The sequence below is a fragment of the Corvus kubaryi genome, unplaced genomic scaffold (genome assembly GCF_017639235.1).
Source record: "Corvus kubaryi isolate FWS band 111438036 unplaced genomic scaffold, C.kubaryi_AGA036_p1.0 137, whole genome shotgun sequence".
Taxonomy (NCBI): Eukaryota; Metazoa; Chordata; class Aves; order Passeriformes; family Corvidae; genus Corvus; species Corvus kubaryi.
The window spans coordinates 23910645-23932652 of record NW_024580671.1 but is presented as its reverse complement, the minus strand read 5'-3'; the positions used below and the strand labels follow the sequence as shown (position 1 = coordinate 23932652).

The window sequence follows — 22008 nt, the reverse complement described above, 5'->3', positions numbered from 1 at the left end:
ACCTAAGCACTCTGCACTTTTGAGAAAACAGCCGCTACCAAACATCTATTTAAATGTGTTTCTTGGATTAGGAATGTGCTGGGTTTGGTTGGGATAGACTGAATTATCTTTACAGTAGCAAGTATGGGGCTGTGGTTTGGATTTGTGCTGAACAGTATTGGTAATATAGGGATGTTTTCATTGTGGCTGAGCAGAGCTTACACAGAGTCAAGGCTCTTTCTGCTCCTCACCCCACCAGCAAGGAGGCCGGGAGCACCCAAGGAGTAGGAAGGGGACACAGCCAGGACAGCTGACCCCAGCTGACCCAAGGGATATTCCAGCATGGTGTTATGCTCAGCATATAGAGCTGGAGGAAGAAGGAGGAAGTGGGGATATTCAGAGTGATGACATTCGTCTTCCCAAGTCACTGTTACATGTGATGGAGCTCTGCCTTCCTGAGGATACCTGAACACCAGCCTGCCCACGTTTTGCTTCACTTGTGTGTGCAGTTTTTGCTTTAAGCCCACGAGTTTTCTCACTTTTCTCATTCCCTCTCCCATTCCATTGGGGAAAGTGAGTGAGCAGCTGTGTGGGGCTTAGTTACTGGCTGGGGCTAAACCACAAAAAAGAGCTACAGCAGATTTTAAAATCAGAGTTGGGTAGGGAAAAAATAATTTTAAAAAAAAATCAGTATCACTTTGATTGCTTTTTTTCCTCCAGAAACAGTTTATCTTTATAGAACAGAAAACAATTAAAATCTGTTCATTACTGAAGCTGTAATTTTTGAACTAATGAAACAGAAAGATTGAGTAGGAAATAAATATTTAAAAAAACACTCTGAGAAAAGTTCTAGTAAGCATTACATAAGGATATTTTATACTTTATAAAATAAAATAAAGATATTTTATATAAAATATATAAAATAAAGATATTTTCATGTCTTGAAAAAATAAGTATGAAAAGCAATTTTTTCTTATATTTGATGGAAATAATTAGATATTAACAAAATACTGATTAGGAAATAATTAGCCACAAACTGTTCTCATGGGCATTTCTTTCTTCATTGCTTAAAGATAGAAGGCATGTTTTTCCTTTTGCATGAATCTCATTCATCACAGCACATTCAGCTCTATCACTGTTACTTCACTCCTTGGCTGCCTTTCCTATAAATATATGGGCATAAAAACAGTTTACTGTGAAATATCTCAGAATTAGACAGGTAAAGGGGAAAAAAAAAATCCAAAACTCATATTTTGAAGATACTTTACCTTGGATACTACTATTTATAAAATGGATTATACTAATATTTTCTTTTTCCTCAGTGTCTCCCTGAGGCACTTCCCACTCAGTAATAACCAAAATTACTTACAATGTTTGAAAAAACAGGAAATCATTATAAAACCCAAGCAGCTACCAGGGAAGCCTGACTATTCCAGTTTCTGAAACCAATTTAGATTCTGTTATTTTGATCCCATGTGTTTAAAAACAAAAGATCCAGATCACGAAACATGCAATCTTTTACCTGAGAGACTCCAGCTATTATTTACAGTGATCTACAGACAAACTGATTACATGGTCAGTTTGAAGTTGTCATTCCTGGTATGGATCATGTGCAAGTCTACTTTTTCAAACAGGGAATGGAGAAGGGCATATCATCAAGGCAAAACATAGACAAGGAATGTGATGGGAAAGGTCAAAAGAAGTGCTAACAAAAGACAAAAAACCTGTTGATCTTCCTCCAATGAGGTAGAAGTCCAGTTCTACATTCAGTTGGTATGAAGACATAGCCAAGATCTTATAGCCCCTATGAGTCTGCTTGTGTGCTAACCTGGCTAAATCAGCAGGATACTATTCAATTCTTAATCAATATTTATTTTCTGCCAGTCTAATAGATACCAGCCCCAGCTAGGACAAAGGAAGGGGAGACAACCCCATTCAGCACTGAGTTAGATCAGCTAATTCATCTTCTTAATATTATAAGAAATATCTAAAAAACTCCTACCAGTTTAGAGCTACCCATGCAGAACACACGTGCATAAAAAACCCCATATGCATGGTGCATTTGGCACAAGGTCACCCTTGGATACAGAGAGCTCTGCATTCCTGCTGTGGGAAGGCAGTGGGTCACTTCATCCAGATCTCTCATTCCAGCTGAGCACCCAAAGGCACTGTAAGCCCAGGTTCATATCAGTAGCTTAGGTCCAATGAACCCACAGACATATTGTTTTTCTAACCATTAACTAGTCAAGTGTCTAAACAGAAAAACAGTTGATAGAAACACCAAAGGTAAGATTTGATAAATTAGATCCAAACTGCAGTTTTCCCCCTCACGTGCCTGTTCTTATGAAGCAAGTTACTATGAAAACAAAAAATATATATCAAAAGTCGACGGTGTGTTCTTGTTTCTGGAGAGATGCTGCAAGAAATTCACCTGCAGAGAGGATCAAAATATGCTCTTAAAACTGCAAGTTTTCCCTTCACTTTCCTAGCTTTTCCTAGCTAAATTTTTAGCTGAGGAAGCATTCATGCACCATGTGCATACAATTTTTTTTTCAGGAGATGCTTTAGTCTGCTTTTTTGCTTTATTTTACCCACGGCTATATTTTTTTAAGCTAGGAACCTAACTCCTGGTATAAGCTAAGCAGCAGCCCATGGCATCAATTCTAGTGATAACCAGCAAGGCAGGCATTTCCGAGCAGAAACCCTTCTAACCTGGCACATACACATTTACCTTACCAGGCTGACCTCAGAGAGGCGTATGATTTTTGTCCTTTGAACAGGCTTTCTAGCTGTGTTGTGGAAACAGATCATCTACCAGCAGACCCTAATTAAAGCTTCAAGCCATCAAGATTTACTCTCTGTCAAACATCAATACAAAAAATTCCTTGGTAAAGAAGGGCATATGGGAGGGTGTTGTTTTGAGTTACAAAAACATTGGCCCACAGAGTGATATTTACAGTGAAACTTTCTCTGCCTGAGAAATGCTTTTCATGTCAGCAGCCAGCCCAACATCAGATATGATTTTAAAAGCCTGCCTCTTACCTCCATGATTTTCCTTCTTGCAGGGTATGAGAAAATTCAGCCTCCAGAGGGGTATCCATGGTGGGGCTCCTAATTTACCAGGCATGCAGGGAGAAGTCCTGGCAGCTGGCAGATTGTCCAGGCTCCACTGTGCTGAACAGAGCAGGAAGGGAGCCATGGCCAGGCAGAGAGCCCTGGGGTGCTCATCTTCACTGGAAAGCAGAATCTATGGCTGGCAGCTCTATGACAACCTCTTTTTTTATTCCCATCTATTCCTTACCCTTGTTAATCTAAGATGACTACAAAACCTCAGATACAGTCATATATCTCAACCATTACTCAGGGTCAATCCATATTTTAACTCAATCATCCTGTTTAGCCTATTTAGTTTCTCTCTTTCTTTTGATGAATGCTATTTTCTTCACTTCTTAATAAAACACTAAATCATTTTAGTTCCCCAAAAGAAATGCAAATATCTCCTATTACATATCCTGTCATTAGTTTCTTTGCAGTCAACCCAATAGCAAAAAAAAAAAAAAAAAAAAAAAAAAGGAGCTGTTTAAAAGAATCTCACTTTTTAGAAGAGAGCACCTCGAGCCATTTGACTCAAAAGGAGGTTAAAGTGCCTTTGTCTGCTTTGTTGGTATAAGCATTTTGTGAAAAGGAAATTCCATCAGCTGTGCAACTTCACTTAATTTCTTTTCCCACCTAAATCATTTACAAAAGTAGTATCTCCTTATATCTAACCTGGATAACCAAAGCTAATCATCACTTGACAGAAAAGAAACAGATAATCTCTGAAAGAACAAGATTCAGTTAAACAAAGGCAAAATGTTTTACCACATAAAGGAAAACAAAGCAGTAAGAAAACAGTTAAGTTACATTTGCACTATTCTGCATATTACTATCTTTTCACTTTACAATAATTCATGAAGAAATTCTACACCGTCTACAGTCTTTCTCCACTTTCATGTATGATATTTAGAAAGTTGTTTAGATGTTTATTTTTAGGTAGAACCGTCATTATTTCTTTGCAGCTTTAAAAAAATAGTGTACCATCAAACCCTAACTTTTCCTACTTGCAAAATCAGTAGGACTGTGGCGGATATAAATTCAATTAGCTGTTAGGTTGAGAGAATGTTCACACAAGTACCACCAGTACAGGCATGAAATTTTGCATTGTTTAAGAAACAGCAGCTGCAGCCTCTGGTTGTTGATGTACTACTCTGGACCAAAAGCATAGCCTATTATTTTAGGTGGACAGGGAGGTTGCTGTGTACAGGCTCTTAAGAAGCACTGCTCTAAACTTGAAAGAGTACCCTCCATGTATTTAAATCCCATAATAACTGCCAGCTTTCCCAAAATGAAAAGAAACATGCTAGTGTACCTGAAAGGCTCTGCACTCTACACACCTTTTTCTTTTTCTTTCCCTTTCTCCAAAGCAAAGAGTTAAGCTTTACAGCATGCTCTGAACAAATGAAATTATCTGAGTTATTTCAGATTAAAAAAAGAATGAACTTCGAAGTCTTTAACCTCTCAAAAATCATCAATAAAATGATAAAAACAGGAAAAAATAATCCCACCACCATCTTGTCAGCAGCTATCACCCTGGTTACACCAAAATTCCTATTAACATGGAAATTCTAATAGTGTTTGAAATCTACATGATCATACACACAGTTCAGCTATAGGAAAAGGTAATCTGTATGGGGGATGTCCCTTGTTTCAGGGCAGCTACGTTTCATAGGTTTTCAAGATAGTTAGGAAAATAAATAAATGAAAAGTAATATACCTAAAAATAAGCTTTCCTATGTGAAAAAATCCTCTTTTAATGTCAGTATTATCTCCCGTTATTTGGCCAATTGCTTCTGTTTGTTGGATGTTTTTGTTTTGGCTAGTAGCTTTTGTGTCCCAGCACTCAGAAAATGCCACTTCCCCTTTTAATAGTCCAGAAATTGAAGTTTAATGGGAAAGAATATTCTGTAGTCACCTCTCTGATTAGAATGTCAATCCACATTCTCGAGTTTCCACATAATAAAGACTTTTATTTATATAAAAGCAATAAGATGCAGAACAACTTTACAACTCCTACAAAAGTGAAGTATAAGCAAAAACATCAATTATGACTTGTACTCATAACTTTACAAAAGCATTTATCAGTCACACTGACTGCATAACTGCAGTTATAACAATCTCTTGCAAATATATGAAGCCTACTACGTATTGCAATATTTTACTTTGCCATCAGCATAAATCCATGTGACCTGTTTCTAAAGGTATCTTCTAAAGCAACTCTAGACTACAGATACCAACAGAAAAGACAGATACGTTAAAAATATTATCAAGGTATTTTGAAATTATTAGAAAGATACATCATTTACTGTGTTATTCCATGGCTCCTACTGCTGCAACTATATTGCTGTTTAAAAATTGAAAAGTTTTTAAACTTTAATTCAGTTGATTGACTGTATTGGATTGTGCTGTATTGGCTGCATTTGTAGAATCCAAACTATTGAGCCATCTGCACCACAACTGCTTTCCAAGCTTTATCTTTGTCAAAATCCTTTAAGGTATTATTGGAAACCTAAAAGCAAAAAAATTTCAGACAAATGCAAACATGAAAAAATGTTTTGATTAAAACCTGAAGTTCAAGCAAATAAATAGCTGAGAGAAGCTAGGAGAATGCAAATGTGAATAGTTACAGCCAGAGCTATTAAAATATTCTATACGTTTGTAAATCACATAGTTTTGTATATTACAGAGTTTATATTTAGGATATAAAACATAATAGTGTAAATTGTATAATATTTGAAACATTTGGGTCAAAGAAATTTGGCCAAATTCCTATTTTAAACTTGTTACTTAAGATACTTTTTCGAGATTCTTTCTAAAACATGACTGAAAGCCCTCACACCTAAACCTTTAAGCCCAAAGCCAGAAGCAGCCCCTAGTGGTGCAACTGAAGCAAGATTCACCTACATACATGCAAGCAAATTAAGGCCTTGCCTAAGAACACAGACTTCTGAGAAGCCAAAGGGACCTGCAACTTCACCTATAACATTATTCATGTGTTTAAATACTAAAAGGTAAGCAAAAAAAGTGTTGCTTTTGTGGAGAAAGTGCTCCTTTTAGCATTTAACTCGCCCAGTTTTTCAGTGACTCACAAACCAGGAATATTTTTGTAAATAATCCTCAGCAGAGACGTGTTCAGCCGTGCCATGACCTATGCTCCAAAATGTGACTTGCAGCAGTGAAGGGCTGCTGTGCTTCATCTTTTATACAAAACATAAGTCTCAGGACACAGATCCAGAAAATAAGCAACCTACACCAAATACCCTCAGCAGCCTGAGGGGACACAATTCCAAAGCTTCCACTTTCCATTAGCAGCTGTTTACTGACTTGACTGATTCCAGTCTCTGCTCCCAGTGCTTTCTATCCAGTGCTGTTTCAGTCCAGATGCTCTCCTTAGAGCAGGGACTGAATTCAGCACTCTCTTTCTAGTGCAGTAAGCATGAGTTACTCATGCTTAAGGGTCTTTAATCTTTAAGGGTGTAGCTCTGTACAGCAAAGAGGAAAGCCTAAGGGGTACAGTTCTGTGCTCTATGTCATGCCCAGTTATCATCCAACCAGCAAACTATTATCTCTTGATTACAAAATTCTGTTTCATAGAACAGCTTTTAATTGTCGTCTGAATTAAGATCAGAAATTAAGACCACAAAACATTACCAAAAGATTATTTTAAAACAGATATTTTCAAATTTTCTCATGGGTATAAATACATACCTCTGTTGTTCTGTATTCCTGTTTTTTAACCTGTGATGGTGTCCATGATGAATCTTGTAGTTTCATTTTTGTCTTGTAATTCACACACTGTATTACAGTTCCAATAGTAAGGCATGCCTGAATTAGCAGCATCAACATCAGAAGCAACAGGAGTACATCATAAGATTGCTGAAAATAGACATACATTTTTAACTAATAACAGAATAAAATATTTTATAATGTCCCCACCTCTATAAAGATTCATATCTAGATTTTTTAATTCAAATTATCATTTACAGTTTATTTCAGCATAAAGTTTCAACTAAAATTTTAGTGCCTGAGTTTGCTGAAAGTAGAAGAGATCTGTAATTTTTAAAAAAATGTTAATTTGCCAAATTATCTTTTCCTCTGGAAACAGAACAGAACTGAGGAAATCATCCTCTAAAACAGTGTCTTACTGCTGTTTCTGGCCTAAGCAATGTCCCAGCTATGCCTGGGCCTGGCCCTGTGCCTTGCTGGCCTGACCTTGCCCTGCTGACCTGAGTTCCTGGATGACCTTAGATCTGCCTCAGTACTGTAGACTTACCTGGCAATCACTGAAGCATTGATTGAACCTGGCTACCATGGCTGGACCTGCCTTGCTTTACTATTTTTTGGGGTGCTGTAGGACTGCCCTGCTTGCCAATGAAGTTACTGTTCTTTTTCTGCCTTGCTGTTACTCCTGCTCTATTGTTCGTCCTCCTGTGCAGAGCAGCCCACTGTTGCTGTAACCAGACACAGAGTAAGAATATAAGAAATGCTCTGCAGGGCATACCAACTGTCTAGACAGTGCAGTCATCTGTCTCCAACATGTGTGACAGGAGAAGCTACTCAAAGAGGGTATGTAAGCGGTGGCCACTCCTGAGGTTCAACAACACAGTACACTCCTCCAGAATAAGAACAGGATCACATACTCAGAAGCTGATTTTCCAGTCCCTGAGACACCAATTTAATAAACATTTTCCATCCTTTCTTCTAAAATTACAAGACTACTTAATGACTAGTGGATGCTAAGAGTAAAGACTCTTACTGACACTGGTCTAACGCCCATAAGTGGTTCTCTGAACATTGTCAGGGATTGGTAAACACTGCCAGTAGAGCCCTGGAAAGCTCTTCAGCAGTGCATGAGTAACACTTCATACCAAAATAATTTAAACTTTGCAAACTTTTTCTTCTCTGTCCCAATCCAGACTTTGAATGAATCCAGGTACAGGCTTACAATCCCGACTATTAGTAAACATCCTAAGAAACAGAAAAATGTATTCTTCAAGGAGACCTAGAATCTTTAATTTAAATGCTACAAATTATAAAAGCCTCAAGGAGTCTAGCATATTGTATATTATTTTTACTGTGCCTTTAAAATAATATCCTACTTTTTTTAAACTCTAATTCTGGGGTGCCAATAGATGTAACATACTTTCAATTATATCGTAAGTTAAACAAAAGTCGTTAAATATTTTCTATAACATTTCATTCAATCTTTATAATGCAGTACCTTGTCTTCATATATTGCCTAATTTACTACTAACTTGTTACTGTAATAGATAGAGGTTCATTTTTCAATTGCATAAAAACACCTACTTTAACAGCAGGTGGATAACTTTTAAAGATGTCAACCACTTGCATGATACTGAAGGATAAGTATGCTGAAGCGGTGAACAACAAAGGAGAGGTAACACTGCTAATGGCAATCAGGACCTCAACCTAAAAAATAAGATAATAAATGTTAAATAATAATTTTAAAAGTTAACTCTGGTTTGTGAATTGTTTCCTTGAAGCAAGCATAACAAAAGTGTGCAAAACTGTGTAAGATTACACATAAAAGGCAAATACTAAGAGCCATCCACATTTCATGGAGATACAGAAGCAAGCTTTGAATAACTTAAGTTTCCTAGCCAAAACACTGTTGATTTGTAATTCATATTTCATTCAATACAGATGATGATGTTTTTGCTTTATTTTACAAGTGCCTTTCATATGCACATAGAGGAAGCAATACCCAAACTGAAGAGCCAGTATAGAAGTACCATTTATTCTTCAATTTATATGAACTCATGAGAATTAACAACAGATATTGCAGACTTGCAACCTAAAAAAATCTTATGCAAATAAATTTGAGTTTCCCTGAGGCAAATTTATTGCCATACAACAGCAGCCAAGTTTCATTCAAATATCACCCCTACGGGATTATATTCTGACTTCAATTGTGGTCATGCATCATTACTCACTTAAATATGGTTGCATGACTATTACTTGGAACAGATATTTTAAGGAGCCTTAACTGCACATCTAGAACATTCAAGGAATAAATGCACTCTACTAAATATACTTAGTTCTTGTTGCTAATCATGAAGAATTTGTTTAAAATAGGTTCTAGGTCCAGTGTAGCCTGCACACCTAATTTTCTTCTTTCAGAAACCACAACTGATAATGAAAGAAAAAGGGAACCTCATCTCACAAGCTTGAGAGCAGTTCTGGGCATACCATATGAAGCATGTCATTTTTCTATAGTAATATCTTTGCCCAAGGAAGCACTACAAAAAAGAAAAAAAAAAAAAACCAAAAAATATCCAAAACAAAAAACAAAACAAAAAAAAAAAAAAAAAGAAACCAAACTCTTCAAATTCTTTTCTAGAACTGATGAAAGTAAGCCTCCAAAGGATCTACCAGAGTTCTTTTAAGGGATACCAGCTAACACATTTCTGTCACATTTTGTAGAAGCAGCTAAAAACAAGTGAGCAAACTTGATTAGTGCCCACTGTCAGGCAGACTTTCTTAGCATTATTCCACTCTAATGACAAAATCCAAGAATTTTACACACTTACCAGACATTTACTTGGATATTCAGCAGCTACATGACTTGCAATAGCACTTGGAAAGCACTAAAGAAAAAAGTGTAACAAAGTATTTATTGACTTGAAAACTACAAAAATTACAATTGAGTTACAGTAATTCCCACTATTCACAGCTTTTTTTCTTTTGTGAATTCTGAATGCTGAAAAGCTTGTTTATGAACTTTTCCCACTCCATGCAGAGGAATTTTACAGACACAGGAGCCATATATAAACCTAATCATCATTGTCTTCTTTCTCAATCAGTTCCTTTGTGGCAAGCAGGGTGGCACAACATCCTTTATGAATCCATTGCTCACAGGTACAGGCTGTTATTAGGGATAAGGGCTACCAATCACAGGCTCAGACTTTTAAAACAGTTAAAACTGAGAGGTTAAATAAGATGTTCTAAGGATTCTACCACGCTGAAACTAAACTCAACTTTTTCTTTTGCATCCTGAAATATTCTAGAACCTATGACTTTTTTGACAAAACACCTCATTTCTAATATCCTTAATACTCATTTCTATTTTACTGAATTGAGGGCTGAAAATGTATCAGAACACTTTACCTAAGTATTGCAAACCAAAACAGAACAAAAATATTGCATAAATATATTAAGTATATTAAAGTACTAATTCATTTGCTAAGCAGCAATTCCCAAACAGTATTAGAGCCAAATAAATACTCCGGTAGGGAGGAGAAAAGTGAAAAAAACATTAAATAAAAGCCATTGTTTTAAAAGAGTACCTTCCATTTGCACTACTTACAGCAACTAAGATCCAAAAGAACGTTACTGAGAGGTATGGACCTGAGACTAGAACATCCATATTCAAAGCAATTATTCCACCAAATACTGATGAAATTCCAATAATCACCTCAATTACCTAAAACAAATAAGACCAGACAAATTATTAACAACGTATTTGAACGCAAAATTTCCTACTTGCATATAGAAAGGAACTCACTGGAAAGAAAAAAATGCATTTATGCTACTAGCTAGGCATGAAGTCTACTTTCTCACAACTAAAATATGGAAAAATGCTACCTAGCTTACATATTTATGCTTTCATTTATTAGCTCCACCAAACAACAGTTCAGTTTACACTATTTATCCTTAAGTCATTAAATAGTCTCCTTCCCATAATAAAGAGCAGTTATGATTTATCTTGCAATTTTACTATGTATCTCTCATTTTGTCTTTATTCTTTAAGTTCTTAACTACACTGATCTCATCCTGGCTTTAGAGAACCTTAGCACTTAGAAAGATGAAGTAATAAATTGATTTAATGAAGCAATGCTTTTCTTACTGAGTATGATTTCAGAATTCGAGCAGGAAAGCTGACATTGCTCAAAACAATGGCACTGTCATATGCAGTATTCTAGAGGGAATAAAAAAATCATGATAAAAAAATATACAAAGCAATACATTTCTTTCTAATATCTTGTACAACCTGCTACAGATCCTAACAGTGGTATGCAACATCTGGTTGGCCCAGAAGAGGTGACAGTGACACATCAGGATGTCTTCCAGTGCCAGACCACATCAATTACATTAAAACAAAATTAATTAGTCCCAGATTAGTTGTTCCACAGCCACCATTTGATAACAAAATATTGTCATCTTGTCTCCCTTTTCCACTTTCTTCCTGAGCCTTCAGATTTTACAGATGTGGACTAGCAGGAGCCAAAGGACAACAAGACACTACACAATTTTATCAGTCAGCATTTCCAATGGCATAGCATGTTTGCTTCATTCTTACTTAAAAGAAGTACTGTTGTAGAAAAATGAGTGGAGTTTGGGAAAGTACATGTGAATAAAAAGAATTTTATCAATAGCCCCAAATCCAGAAGCCAAGATTCATTGTCCAGATACCACGAAACTGGCATACAAGACAAATACTTCCTCTACATCAGGCTTCAAAAAGGTATTGCTTGCATACATACAAGTTATCATACTCTAATATTTCACACATGACCAAGTTTCATTCTATAAAACAGAAATAAAACATTTGCCATGCCCATTCGTAAGATATTCAAAGAACTCTGTGCTGTATAATTTTGAACAGGTAATTTTGCAGAGGGGTCACTGCACTTTTAAAAGATAGAAGAAGCAATAACTGTTTTGTATGGTACTTTTATTTATAGTTCAAATATAGTTTTAGCATGCAAAGTTATATACTAGAGTTGCCAATAAATTGTCAGTGTATGTAATACAGGAAAATGGAAAATTTTTGGACATACACGATCCTTAAGGGTACCTACTTTCTTTCTTGTACAGCAGTCTTCAGTAGACCTAGCTGAAATGATCACAGTAGTTGCCATGAAGATTTCCAGCAGAATAAGTAGAATCAAGTTGAAATTTATCTGTCAGTAAAATCCCAGACATAAATGAGTTATGTCTTCCATACCAAAAATAAAGGAAGGGGCTGAGTCTAGCATGATTAGGCAGGTTGTCTGGTTTCTGTCAGATTTAGTCATATCTATTAATTACATACTTCATTAACTATTTTATTGGCTCTTGATGAATTTCAAGAACAACTCAAAATCATATTCAGAGTGCCTAACCTAAAAAAGAAATATTTACTTCATTTATGGAAATATTCTGCCTGGATTTTATCGCTGTCTTCCAGAAGAGGAGCTTATGACAAGGGAGCGTTTGCTGTGCACATTTGCTTTTTGCAGGCCCTTCCACGTGAAACTGGAACACTGCAGCAACTATGGAAGATTCTTCGGGGAAGGAGGGTCACAAGTCACAACTCCTAGGCTGCAATCCCAAATGGTGCGCTACCATAGTGGATGCTGAACAAAAACACAAACCAAAGAACTGCAGCAAGGATCCCAGTTCTGTGGCCTGCCTACTGCTAGTAAAGCATTCACAGACACTCTTCATGGTTTCATGACTCTCGCAGACTACACTGTTGTGCAAAAACATGGGTGCCACCATTGGTCATATCCAAGAGACAAGTAAGTAAATGCAATACTTAACATTGCTCATTTGTTCCTTATTATTCTTATGAAAAGAGGTAGATACCTACACTAAATGGACAGAAACATTTCCTAGAGGCACACAAGTTAGGCAGAGTGGATCTCCCTTTCTTGTCTTCAAAAGCACCATGTTTTTTCCACCAGCAGCACAAGAAAACATCTGGTAGTCAGTCAAGCCACTGGGGCAAAGTACCAAAAGTCTAAGGAGAACTGACTCCATTCCAAACCATACAATTATAGTAAACCATTGTTCGACAAATTAGAACAGATTTATATTGTTTCCTCATGTCAGACCTGCTTTGTTGATGATGAAATCTCAGTTTTTCTCTGACACCTATCTTGCAGCACGTGTTTTTTGAAAAAAGTAGTAAGTGGTAGATTTAGGAGGCTTCTTTGGACACTGAAATTCACTTTTGCTTAGGAAATGATAGTTGGAACTATGTGCCTTGCTGTACCCAACAGACTGTACAGTTGCACTAACTCCACAAACAGCAAAAAATGTCATTGTGGTAAACTTCTAGAAAATGTGCTACAGTGAAGAATACAGGAATTATTAGGCAAAAGAAGAGGTTTCAAATGTGTGACCCGCAGAACAATTTAAACCAGATTATAAATTCCCATGACTTAAGACATGTTTTAGTACAGCACTAATACTGATGTGAGCTGGCAAGGCCACACGTCACACTTGGCAGTGCAGTGCCAAGTAGATGCACAAGTGTGAGTCCAGAAGCAATGTAACAAAACTGATGGACCATCTCACTTAGTACAAGTGAGGTACAACCAGGTACAAGAAGTAAATAACAAAAATTAAAAAAATAACAGTAAACAAATTAGAGTTTTATCTTTCCAGTATTATTTTCTGATACGACATATCTAGAGTATCAGATAGATTCTTTCACTCATAAAATTAGTTCAGTACACCTAGAACAATACAAAACTATCTCATCTCCAATTTCAGAGCTTAGATAATTTTCTTGAGTTTATTTCTCAAAAAGAAGTACAGCTAAAGCTAGAAGTACCTTCTGTAACAATGGGAGATTCAATGTTGGATTTTTAAGAGCTAAAGAAAATTCCCTGTACAACTACTACTGTACATAGAATCCATCACTAGATACAGAGAACCAGACTAGCTGTGTCCCTAACCCTCTTCCATGACTAAAGAACATGCAAGTGCAACTGAGTAGAAAGTAGTAAATTACCACAACTTTAATCCAATTTTCTCTGAACCTGCATCAGGTATTAAAATGTGGTTCACTGAAACTGTATGAAAGGGTTGAATTAATGTCAAGTTTAATAATTTTAAGTTCAATACAGTTGTTTAAATCCACACTTTTAATATGATTTAAGATATCCTATAGATGTTTCAAGACATCTGCACAGGTCTGACAAATGACAGAGGATCTAAAGGACACTGGTACCCTCCTGGACCAGTGGCTGCAGCAATGCAGGACAAGCAAGCACACACCTAATGGAGACACACATTTATGGTTAGGCAATCAAATCAAGCACCTACACTCCAGGAGATGCATGCACCCACATTCTCTATATTTCCATTACTGTCAGTGGAGACCTTTTCCATAAGAGAAAAAAGAGGGAGCCTTAAAAGCTACTGGGCCAAGCAGTAACTAGAGGTGGAGTTCAATTATACCAGCTGCATGGAGAATGTGCCTGCATGAATGGGATGTTGGACACAAGACTGAGGGGAGACCCTCACCCATCCAGAGTAGACACAGAAGTCGGCCAGAATATCTCACAGCACTTTTTAAGGAAGAGAAGTGTAAGTTCAGGCCAGGGAATCCTGACTTAGCCATCTATGCTGAGGAAAACAAGATTGCAGGGTCCCACCGACTGTATCCCACAAACTATAATGAAGGTACAGACACTCAGCTTGCAAGGACAAAAAAAAAAAAAAAAAAAGCATGTACACAATTTGGAGTTAATTTGAATCCTGTTCAAGATCTGAACACTTTCAGTTGCAGTGGCCAGCATGCACAAGGTTCCACTTATTTCTGTCCACCAGGTTTCTTATTTTAAGAGCTGGGAAGGAACAGAGTGGCAGCTTGGATCTTTACACATCGCATCCATCACGTTGATAGCAAACTAATGACAGAACTGTACCCTCCTGGAGTGGTCCTACACAGTCATGGACTAGGGCATAGCTCAAATCTTGCATTCCATCTATCTATCTAAAGTTATTTCATGGAAATATGTATCAACACAAGTAACACCAATGAGGGATTATCCAGGTCTTTAATGTGAATTGACTTAATTGGATAAACTTACCCTTTTTATGAGTCTTACTGCTTTTAAACTACCAGCAGTGATTTCAAAGACCTACTATTAGTTTCTTGTGCAGTTTCCCATGGGAAAGCAAAATAAATATGATGATGAAAGAATAGTTAGAGATGGTATTCCACATCTTCTTTGTACCACATGGGTAATGGAAAACAGCTGGCAGTGAACCGCCTAACAGTGAGACTGTCTCACTGGAACAGTACCCTTTGAAGAGGAGGGCAAGTCAGCAGCTGAATTACTCTTAAGACAGAAGAGTTAAAAAAAAGCATCAGAGCCAGATTTGCACACACAGTTATTCTCCCTTATCTTTTTTCAGTAATCAACCACATAGTATGGACAAGAAATAGGCAAGTGAAAAGAATTAAAATCACATAATCATGGACATCTTGTGAATATTATTGCAAGTAACTAACATTGGTCAAAGAGAAATGTAAAGTTATGCTATATGATCTCTCCTCACAGACCAGGCAGGAACACCGGGATATTGGCAGCAAAGTAATGACATGTGATCTCCAGCCACCTAATGTCCCGCCCCGCCTTGTTTTTTAACAAACGTAAATGTATCACAATTAGTAATTGTTTTAGTAACTTACATTTATAGCTGATGGATTGAGGACAAGTTTGCATCCAAACCAAATTAAACACGTTGTTGTAACAGCAAATGTAGAGACAAACAGAATCTGAAAATTTGGTATCTGAAAAACAGTTTCAGAATGGGTTTCTCTCTCATTTGAAACATGTGGGGAATATGAACACACACACACACAGATATAGATATATATAGAGAGAGAGAGATACACAGATACAGACAGACAGATAGATAGATAAAATTGACAATAAAATTTCATACTTACCACATTAATTTTATTCCTTGCTATAGCAAAGCTCACAACTGCTGAAGGAATACACTGGAAAAATTAAAAGAGAAGACTAGTGGGATATTCTGCACAACAAATTTTATATATACTTTTATAGATGTATTTTATGTGTCTGAATTTATATTTCAGTACACTTAGACAAACAGAAGACCAAAAACTCTGAAGAAAATGTGTTACTTGACTGAGCTCATTAATCACAATCAGTGTCTGAGGATTACAAGAAGTTTAAATATACCTTCCATATCCCTCAGTTTTGATTAACTACCCAGCACAACGTGATGAACAAAAGAAAGAAAGTCTTTCATGAGGAATTTCATGGCTTTGTTAGTTTAAATTAACTCTAGAAGGCCTGAGATCCTTGAGCAGGAGAAAACAGTGCTACTCCCAAACTGGGCCTGCACATTCTTTAAACAGACATCATCCCAGTTGAGTAAGCTAAAATTTGCCCAATCTCAGAACAGTTCCGAAGGACCTTGTGAAAAATCTGCTGAGTCAAGATACACTTGGAGAATTGTGCCTGGGATCTCCACTCTGTTCACTAAAAACTATGTTTCCATACTTGAGGGCAAAGATAAATGGAAAAGTCATGCATAAATGAAAATTCTCACAAAGTAAGTTCTCTGTCCCTTAGCTGTTCCCCACCACAACAGACATGGCTCCATTACAGATCCAACTCTATTTTACACAAATGCCTAAAATAGTAATTAAAATGTTCTTATATTAAATAATGAATCATGCAATAAATGCCACATTTCTAATTCTCCTCCCACACATCTGAACACTGACAGCTTAATAATGGAATACTATAAAGAGATTAATACTGATATGTAAAATTCTTGGCAGCACTTCCTTAACACCTAAATGACCTTTACTGAACATAATTAAAGCATCCTTTTATGTCCTGGATACATAGGAATCTCTAGAACACTACAGGACTATGTTTAGGCAACTGAGTCCTAGTACTAGTCCAGATGGTGAATGTCTAGAGAGCAATTGAGCTTCAGGCTAAATGAGATACTTGGTGGCCAGCTGGCTCCACATCTGCCTAGGCTCTTCTGACTGCACTGATGCCATTACCTGCAGTAGGAGCTCTAACACTTTCCTCACATACAGACACACAACCATATACACCTTCAAACCCAATGTGATAACAACCTGCATCCAAAGATCCAGCAGGTCTTTGGAAATTCTCAATAAACATGAAGTTCAAAGAGTCGAGATTAGGGGCAGAGAAAGAGACATCTCAGTAACTAACACTAATGTTGCAGAGAATAATGTATCTGTGAGGATACTGACTGCAAAAAACTACTCCAACTTTATTTTAACACCTTTAGTGGAAACTCAAGTGATAACTTATTCACAGAGTAACTCCTGGGACTTGTTTGTTCCAAGTAAAGCACTAGTCTTGGACCTAACTTAAATATATAAGTCAATTTGAGAAAATAACAATGACAGAACAGAATACTGCCATAAAGCAAGTACATCAGACTCATGAATATCTAAAGTGTAAAATACAGTAAACATATATATGCACCCCTAAAAATATAGTAAAAAATACTGGGCTTTGGAAAATGTCAGGCATCTTTAATGCATACTTTACTAATAAAATAATAATATTCAACAAAACTTTAGTCTGCTTCACTACTTGGACATTATTGCAAAATAAACTCAAAAATCAATACTTTGAGATACAATCTGAAACAAATTTTGATACCATATAGCCAGAAAACTTCCCAAATGCATAGCAATCAAAATTTTCTTAAAATCAAGCACAGAGAAACTCCTCAGCAGATGAATATTGCATGCCAGTGGTGAGCTGATTAACAAAAATGGTAACACAAACCCAGTTGTCTTTATGACAACTGTTACTCCCTTAACCATGGGACAAAAATCCATTTAATGAACTGTTAAATAGAATTAAATCTTCCATGAAGAAAATTAGTTGTAAAAAAAAGACAGATAGAATAAAAGACATAAACCCACAAAAAATATTTACTATTCCATTTGCTGTCAAACAGCCGCAGCAAATAATTAAGAATGCTTACTGAACCTGCTGCACAACGTAAATAATCCATTTCAGATGGAAAAATATTTCCCAGATATAGTGAAAATCCAGAAGTAATAAGGAGGCAAGTCTGGAAAGCAAGAAATAAAATAAATTTATATTAATAAAACTATTTAAAAAATAACAACTAGTCAGATAAAAATCAGTAATCAATCCCTTTCAAACTGAGCTACTGATGAACTTTTAAGAATGCAGGTTTTGTGTGAATAAATTTGAAGAAAAACATCAAAATATGCTGACTTCCAGAGATATTTTGCTGATTACCAAGACTTAATAATGAATAATGTTCATGTTTAAATCAAGCATTTTGTCCTGACCTGGCAAATACCTCAATAAAATACTGAAAAGGTAACTGCAGTCTTTACTGGTACAAATGTTTCTGAAACCTCAGCTATGTCTCTACTTTGCATTCTCTGCTTGACTCCACCAACATTCATTATGCATATGGGCAGCTGGGCAATTGCCAGCTAGAACACAGCAGCAAAAATAGTATTGGGATACATTAATGAGGTTTCTTCCACTATGTTCCTGCATCCCTCCAAATTCTCTTCCTGCTTTCATTCAGCTGCACATCCAAAAATGTTCAATTGCTCCTCTTCCCTTAATAAGCCTTCTGTTTATTTCATAACTACCACAGTTACACACTCTGCAATAAGTGATTAGAGTCTTCTAGTAACATTATTTTGTTTTTCCTTGTCATTCTTCTGAGTAGGCATTTTTTTTAAGGGGCTGGGGAAGGTAAGAGAACGGCTCTTTTGTTTTATTTGGGTATTTTTTTCATGTTAGAAAATTACTGGAGGTCTTTAAAAATCCTTGTTAAATAAAGACAGAAAATAAGGATAGTATATGTGCATGTATAAACACAGAGAGAACTCTGGCAGACTGGAAGAACAGTCTATGGACCACAAGCTGAAATTGTGCTTGAAGCTCATCAAATTGTTTCTGCACAAAACCAGCCCATCAGCCACTCTGATATCACTCTACAGTTTGCAACCGCTCCTTGAAGCATCATTCTGTTCACTATGACTTACGTTGCTCAGCATACAGACTTTCTTTTCTGGACACTGTCTTTCAGTAGAGTTGATAGAGACTAAATGCTTGGGAGAAAAATCTGATAGGAATTTATTCCATTAGTTTATTAATAAAACTGCATTTTCATTTTTCCATGAAGTTTATTCTTCTTGATAATATGACTTCAGCAAATTATCATTAGACATTATTGTCTCCAAAAATTTACAACAACTCAGTAAATTACAGACAGTTGTCCTTTTTGACAAATAAGTTTGAGAAAATTTAGTGCAAAGAAGGCCAGCACTTCTTTTGCTCTCTTTTCATGTGAGAGTACATCTGAAAGGAAATCCAAGCCTTGCAGTTTGTCAGAAAGGAAAAAATGTTCAGCTGTTTCCACAAAAATAAGGCAATACTTTTATTCACTGTGTAAAAACAAGCAATTACCATATTAACAGTGAGACACTTTTAGCACTTAATAAAAATTATGCTTCAAAACACACAAGCTGACAGAAAAAGAAAAGATCAAATTCTAATTGCTATAATGAAGTTTAATTAACTTGGCTCAGAACATGGATAAGCATATGATGTACATGCAAGATGAGTATCCTGTGATTCTAGCAGTGACAAAAAAAATTCAAATCACTGTGATGTTCATGTAAGAAACACAAGTATACACCTCACTACATAATGATTATACCAAATAATTATGTGGCTATTGAACCCTGACAGATGAATGTGGCAAGTATATTTTTAACGCCAAAATGCTATCATGGCAGCCACAGTACATTTAATAGTTAAAAATATTTTTAAAAGAATGCATATGGTCAGCATACTCTATATGCTCTACCAAAAGGCACAGCTTATACATACACTTGGGCTGGTATTTACCACTATCATACTTATTGTCTGCTTATATGATTAGTGTTAATGATAAAAATAAGCCTAACATATCATCTCTGATTAGTAAAAAAATATCCAAAGAATACCAGTAGTCAGTGAATTACTACATTCCAGATTTGCTAATACGGTTTTTTTTTTACAAAGATTTTTTTCAACACTATCAGTGAAATTATGAGTCTTCAAATGATGTCAAACAGAACAGACTGCTGGGCACTAAGGCCTCACATATATTTTTAAATTTGGTATCATTTAAAGTACTTACTCCCATCAGCAAAGAAAATATCCATGTTTTGTAACTAAAGCAAGGATGCAGCCTCTTTGACAGCTGAAGGTCACTGGATTTGATATCTGGTATATAATTTCCATTCTCTTGTTTTCCTCGCTCCAAAGTTGCCATCCTATCATAGCTAAATTCTTCTCTGTAACCTTCTTCCCTGGTCATAACACTTCAGAAAGGCAATTAAATAATAATGGAAATTACGAAGAAAGAGAAAAAAATATTAGTTAGATCCTTCACATACTCAGATCAGTGCTCAACTAGGATTTTTTGTGTATTCAAGACAAAATAAATAAAAGCAATATTTAATTACTGGATGTATTCACATTTCAAAGTATGTAAGCTTTCTAACAACTTACTTGAATACATTAAGTAAATTACATCCTACAGTCACAGTTCATAATAATACAGTACAAGTACCAACAAACTGAAAGTTTGTGTATCTATGATACCTCAATAGATTCTTATTTCAAGACCTAAGAACCAGTTTTAGAGGTATTTAGTCAGTGCATACCTCTATAACCAAAGCTTTTTTCTTTTTCAACTCCAGGACAGAAAAGATAATCAAACAGGTTTCAATATAAATTCCATTTGATTTCAACACTTTTTATCACCTATGAGTCTTCCCTATGAGTCCCATGAACACACATACTCACAATAACTCAGCTACAGCAAACTGTTTCTAATTTACCCAGTATCAACCATTTCTCTCGTTCACTTCGTCCTTTTCTGTTCACCTCCCTGCTTGCCAATCTGTTAAAATACCTTGAGGAGTATCTTATATTAGAATTAAGTTACTGCAGATTTTTCAACAGTTAAAAACCTTTGTGCTTACCTTCCACTGAAAAGTTAACTGTCAGTTTAAAACAGCCCTGTGGACACAGCTGCCTGTACACTTTGTGATATTCTCACCGTTCAGTGAGTCATGCCGGCTTTGAAAAGTTCTCCCTTACACTTTGGCTTTCAACAACATCTATTCAGATATGGAACAAAAGCACAGCAAGAACTTCAGTTAAGCCAGGGAACAGGAAAATGCCTCCTGAATTTTAATTAACAGAACACACTAGAAAATGACTGTACTACATCTCATAGGGCTGCTTCCAAATCAGACCAACAAATTAAAAGTTTCATGTCTCTTTCTTGTTTGAATACTACGCCTTACTTAGCATCTTAAATAAAAGCTTCCTCACAGTTGAACAGTTTTAGCTACCATAATAGCCAGTGATCACAATATCCAACAAACGAGTTCTTGTTTCAAAAGAGCAAAATGTACTTACAATGCAATATTCTCCTAGAAAAAACTACAAATAAAAATTCAAGTATTACAGTAGCTCAACAAGTTGGGAGGTTCAAAAGTTAGAGGTTAGAAATCTATCAGCATTATGATTTTCACTGTAGAACACTTCTTTGTCCTTTTCCACTAACCCCAGTCTTCTGGATTGGTCAGATAAACCCCATACACTTCAATTGTGCCATCATTTATACTTACAGAACAACCAGATGACTAAACAACATATTTTAAATCTAGCAGGCAGCAGTGACATGCAATGGCCAGCGTACTTTGGATCCAGTCCTCCTGCTTATTAGGCAATGAAAAGGGAAACAAAAAAGAACATTTTTATCTTGAAGATGTTGGCACCTTGACAGCTACAGCAATGACAGGGTCTTTTGTCTAAACTTTAAACACTCTTGTAACCAAGACACAATTAAATCTTCAGTATTCTGAAGGGCATCACCTTCAAAGTATGCTAGAAAAACTTCTGAACAGCACAACTTCTCAGTTTGTACAGACTGTAGATTTTCCTTTTTTCATGTCAGCCAATACTGAAAGAATATTAAAATGTTACAGTTGTTTTAATAGATTTAAACAGGGAAATTATTACACTATACACAGCAGTAGACACAGCTGTAAACTGTGCTAGAAAAGAGGGGGAAAAAAGACTGCAAAATTGTCTGAAGTAA

General features: G+C 36.1%; 1 protein-coding gene across 1 annotated transcript; it reads right to left on the bottom strand.

The window, feature by feature from the left end:
• Nucleotides 1-5024: 5024 nt before the first annotated feature.
• Nucleotides 5025-21617, bottom strand: MLC1 (modulator of VRAC current 1). Its single transcript, XM_042018237.1, has 13 exons — nucleotides 21536-21617; nucleotides 20882-21019; nucleotides 20032-20215; nucleotides 17839-17928; nucleotides 15770-15823; nucleotides 15509-15610; nucleotides 11898-11999; nucleotides 10943-11014; nucleotides 10403-10519; nucleotides 9627-9683; nucleotides 8383-8505; nucleotides 6784-6951; nucleotides 5025-5584 (listed from the first exon to the last, which is right to left on the bottom strand). Exons 3-13 carry the CDS (start codon nucleotides 20209-20211, stop codon nucleotides 5510-5512), a joined length of 1140 nt encoding a protein of 379 aa, XP_041874171.1. The 5' UTR covers nucleotides 20212-20215; nucleotides 20882-21019; nucleotides 21536-21617; the 3' UTR covers nucleotides 5025-5509.
• Nucleotides 21618-22008: the final 391 nt, after the last annotated feature.

Bases quoted from the DNA above. Each gene is read 5' to 3' on its own strand.
- MLC1 (XM_042018237.1), bottom strand. From the start codon at position 20,211: ATGACCAGGGAAGAAGGTTACAGAGAAGAATTTAGCTATGATAGGATG. The intron at 11,015-11,897 runs GTAGGTACCCTT...TATTCCCTCTAG, and splicing joins ACTGCTGTACAAGAAAGAAA to AATACTGCATATGACAGTGC. The intron at 9,684-10,402 runs GTAAGTAGTGCA...TTTTTTCTTTAG, and splicing joins TCTTTTGGATCTTAGTTGCT to TGCTTTCCAAGTGCTATTGC.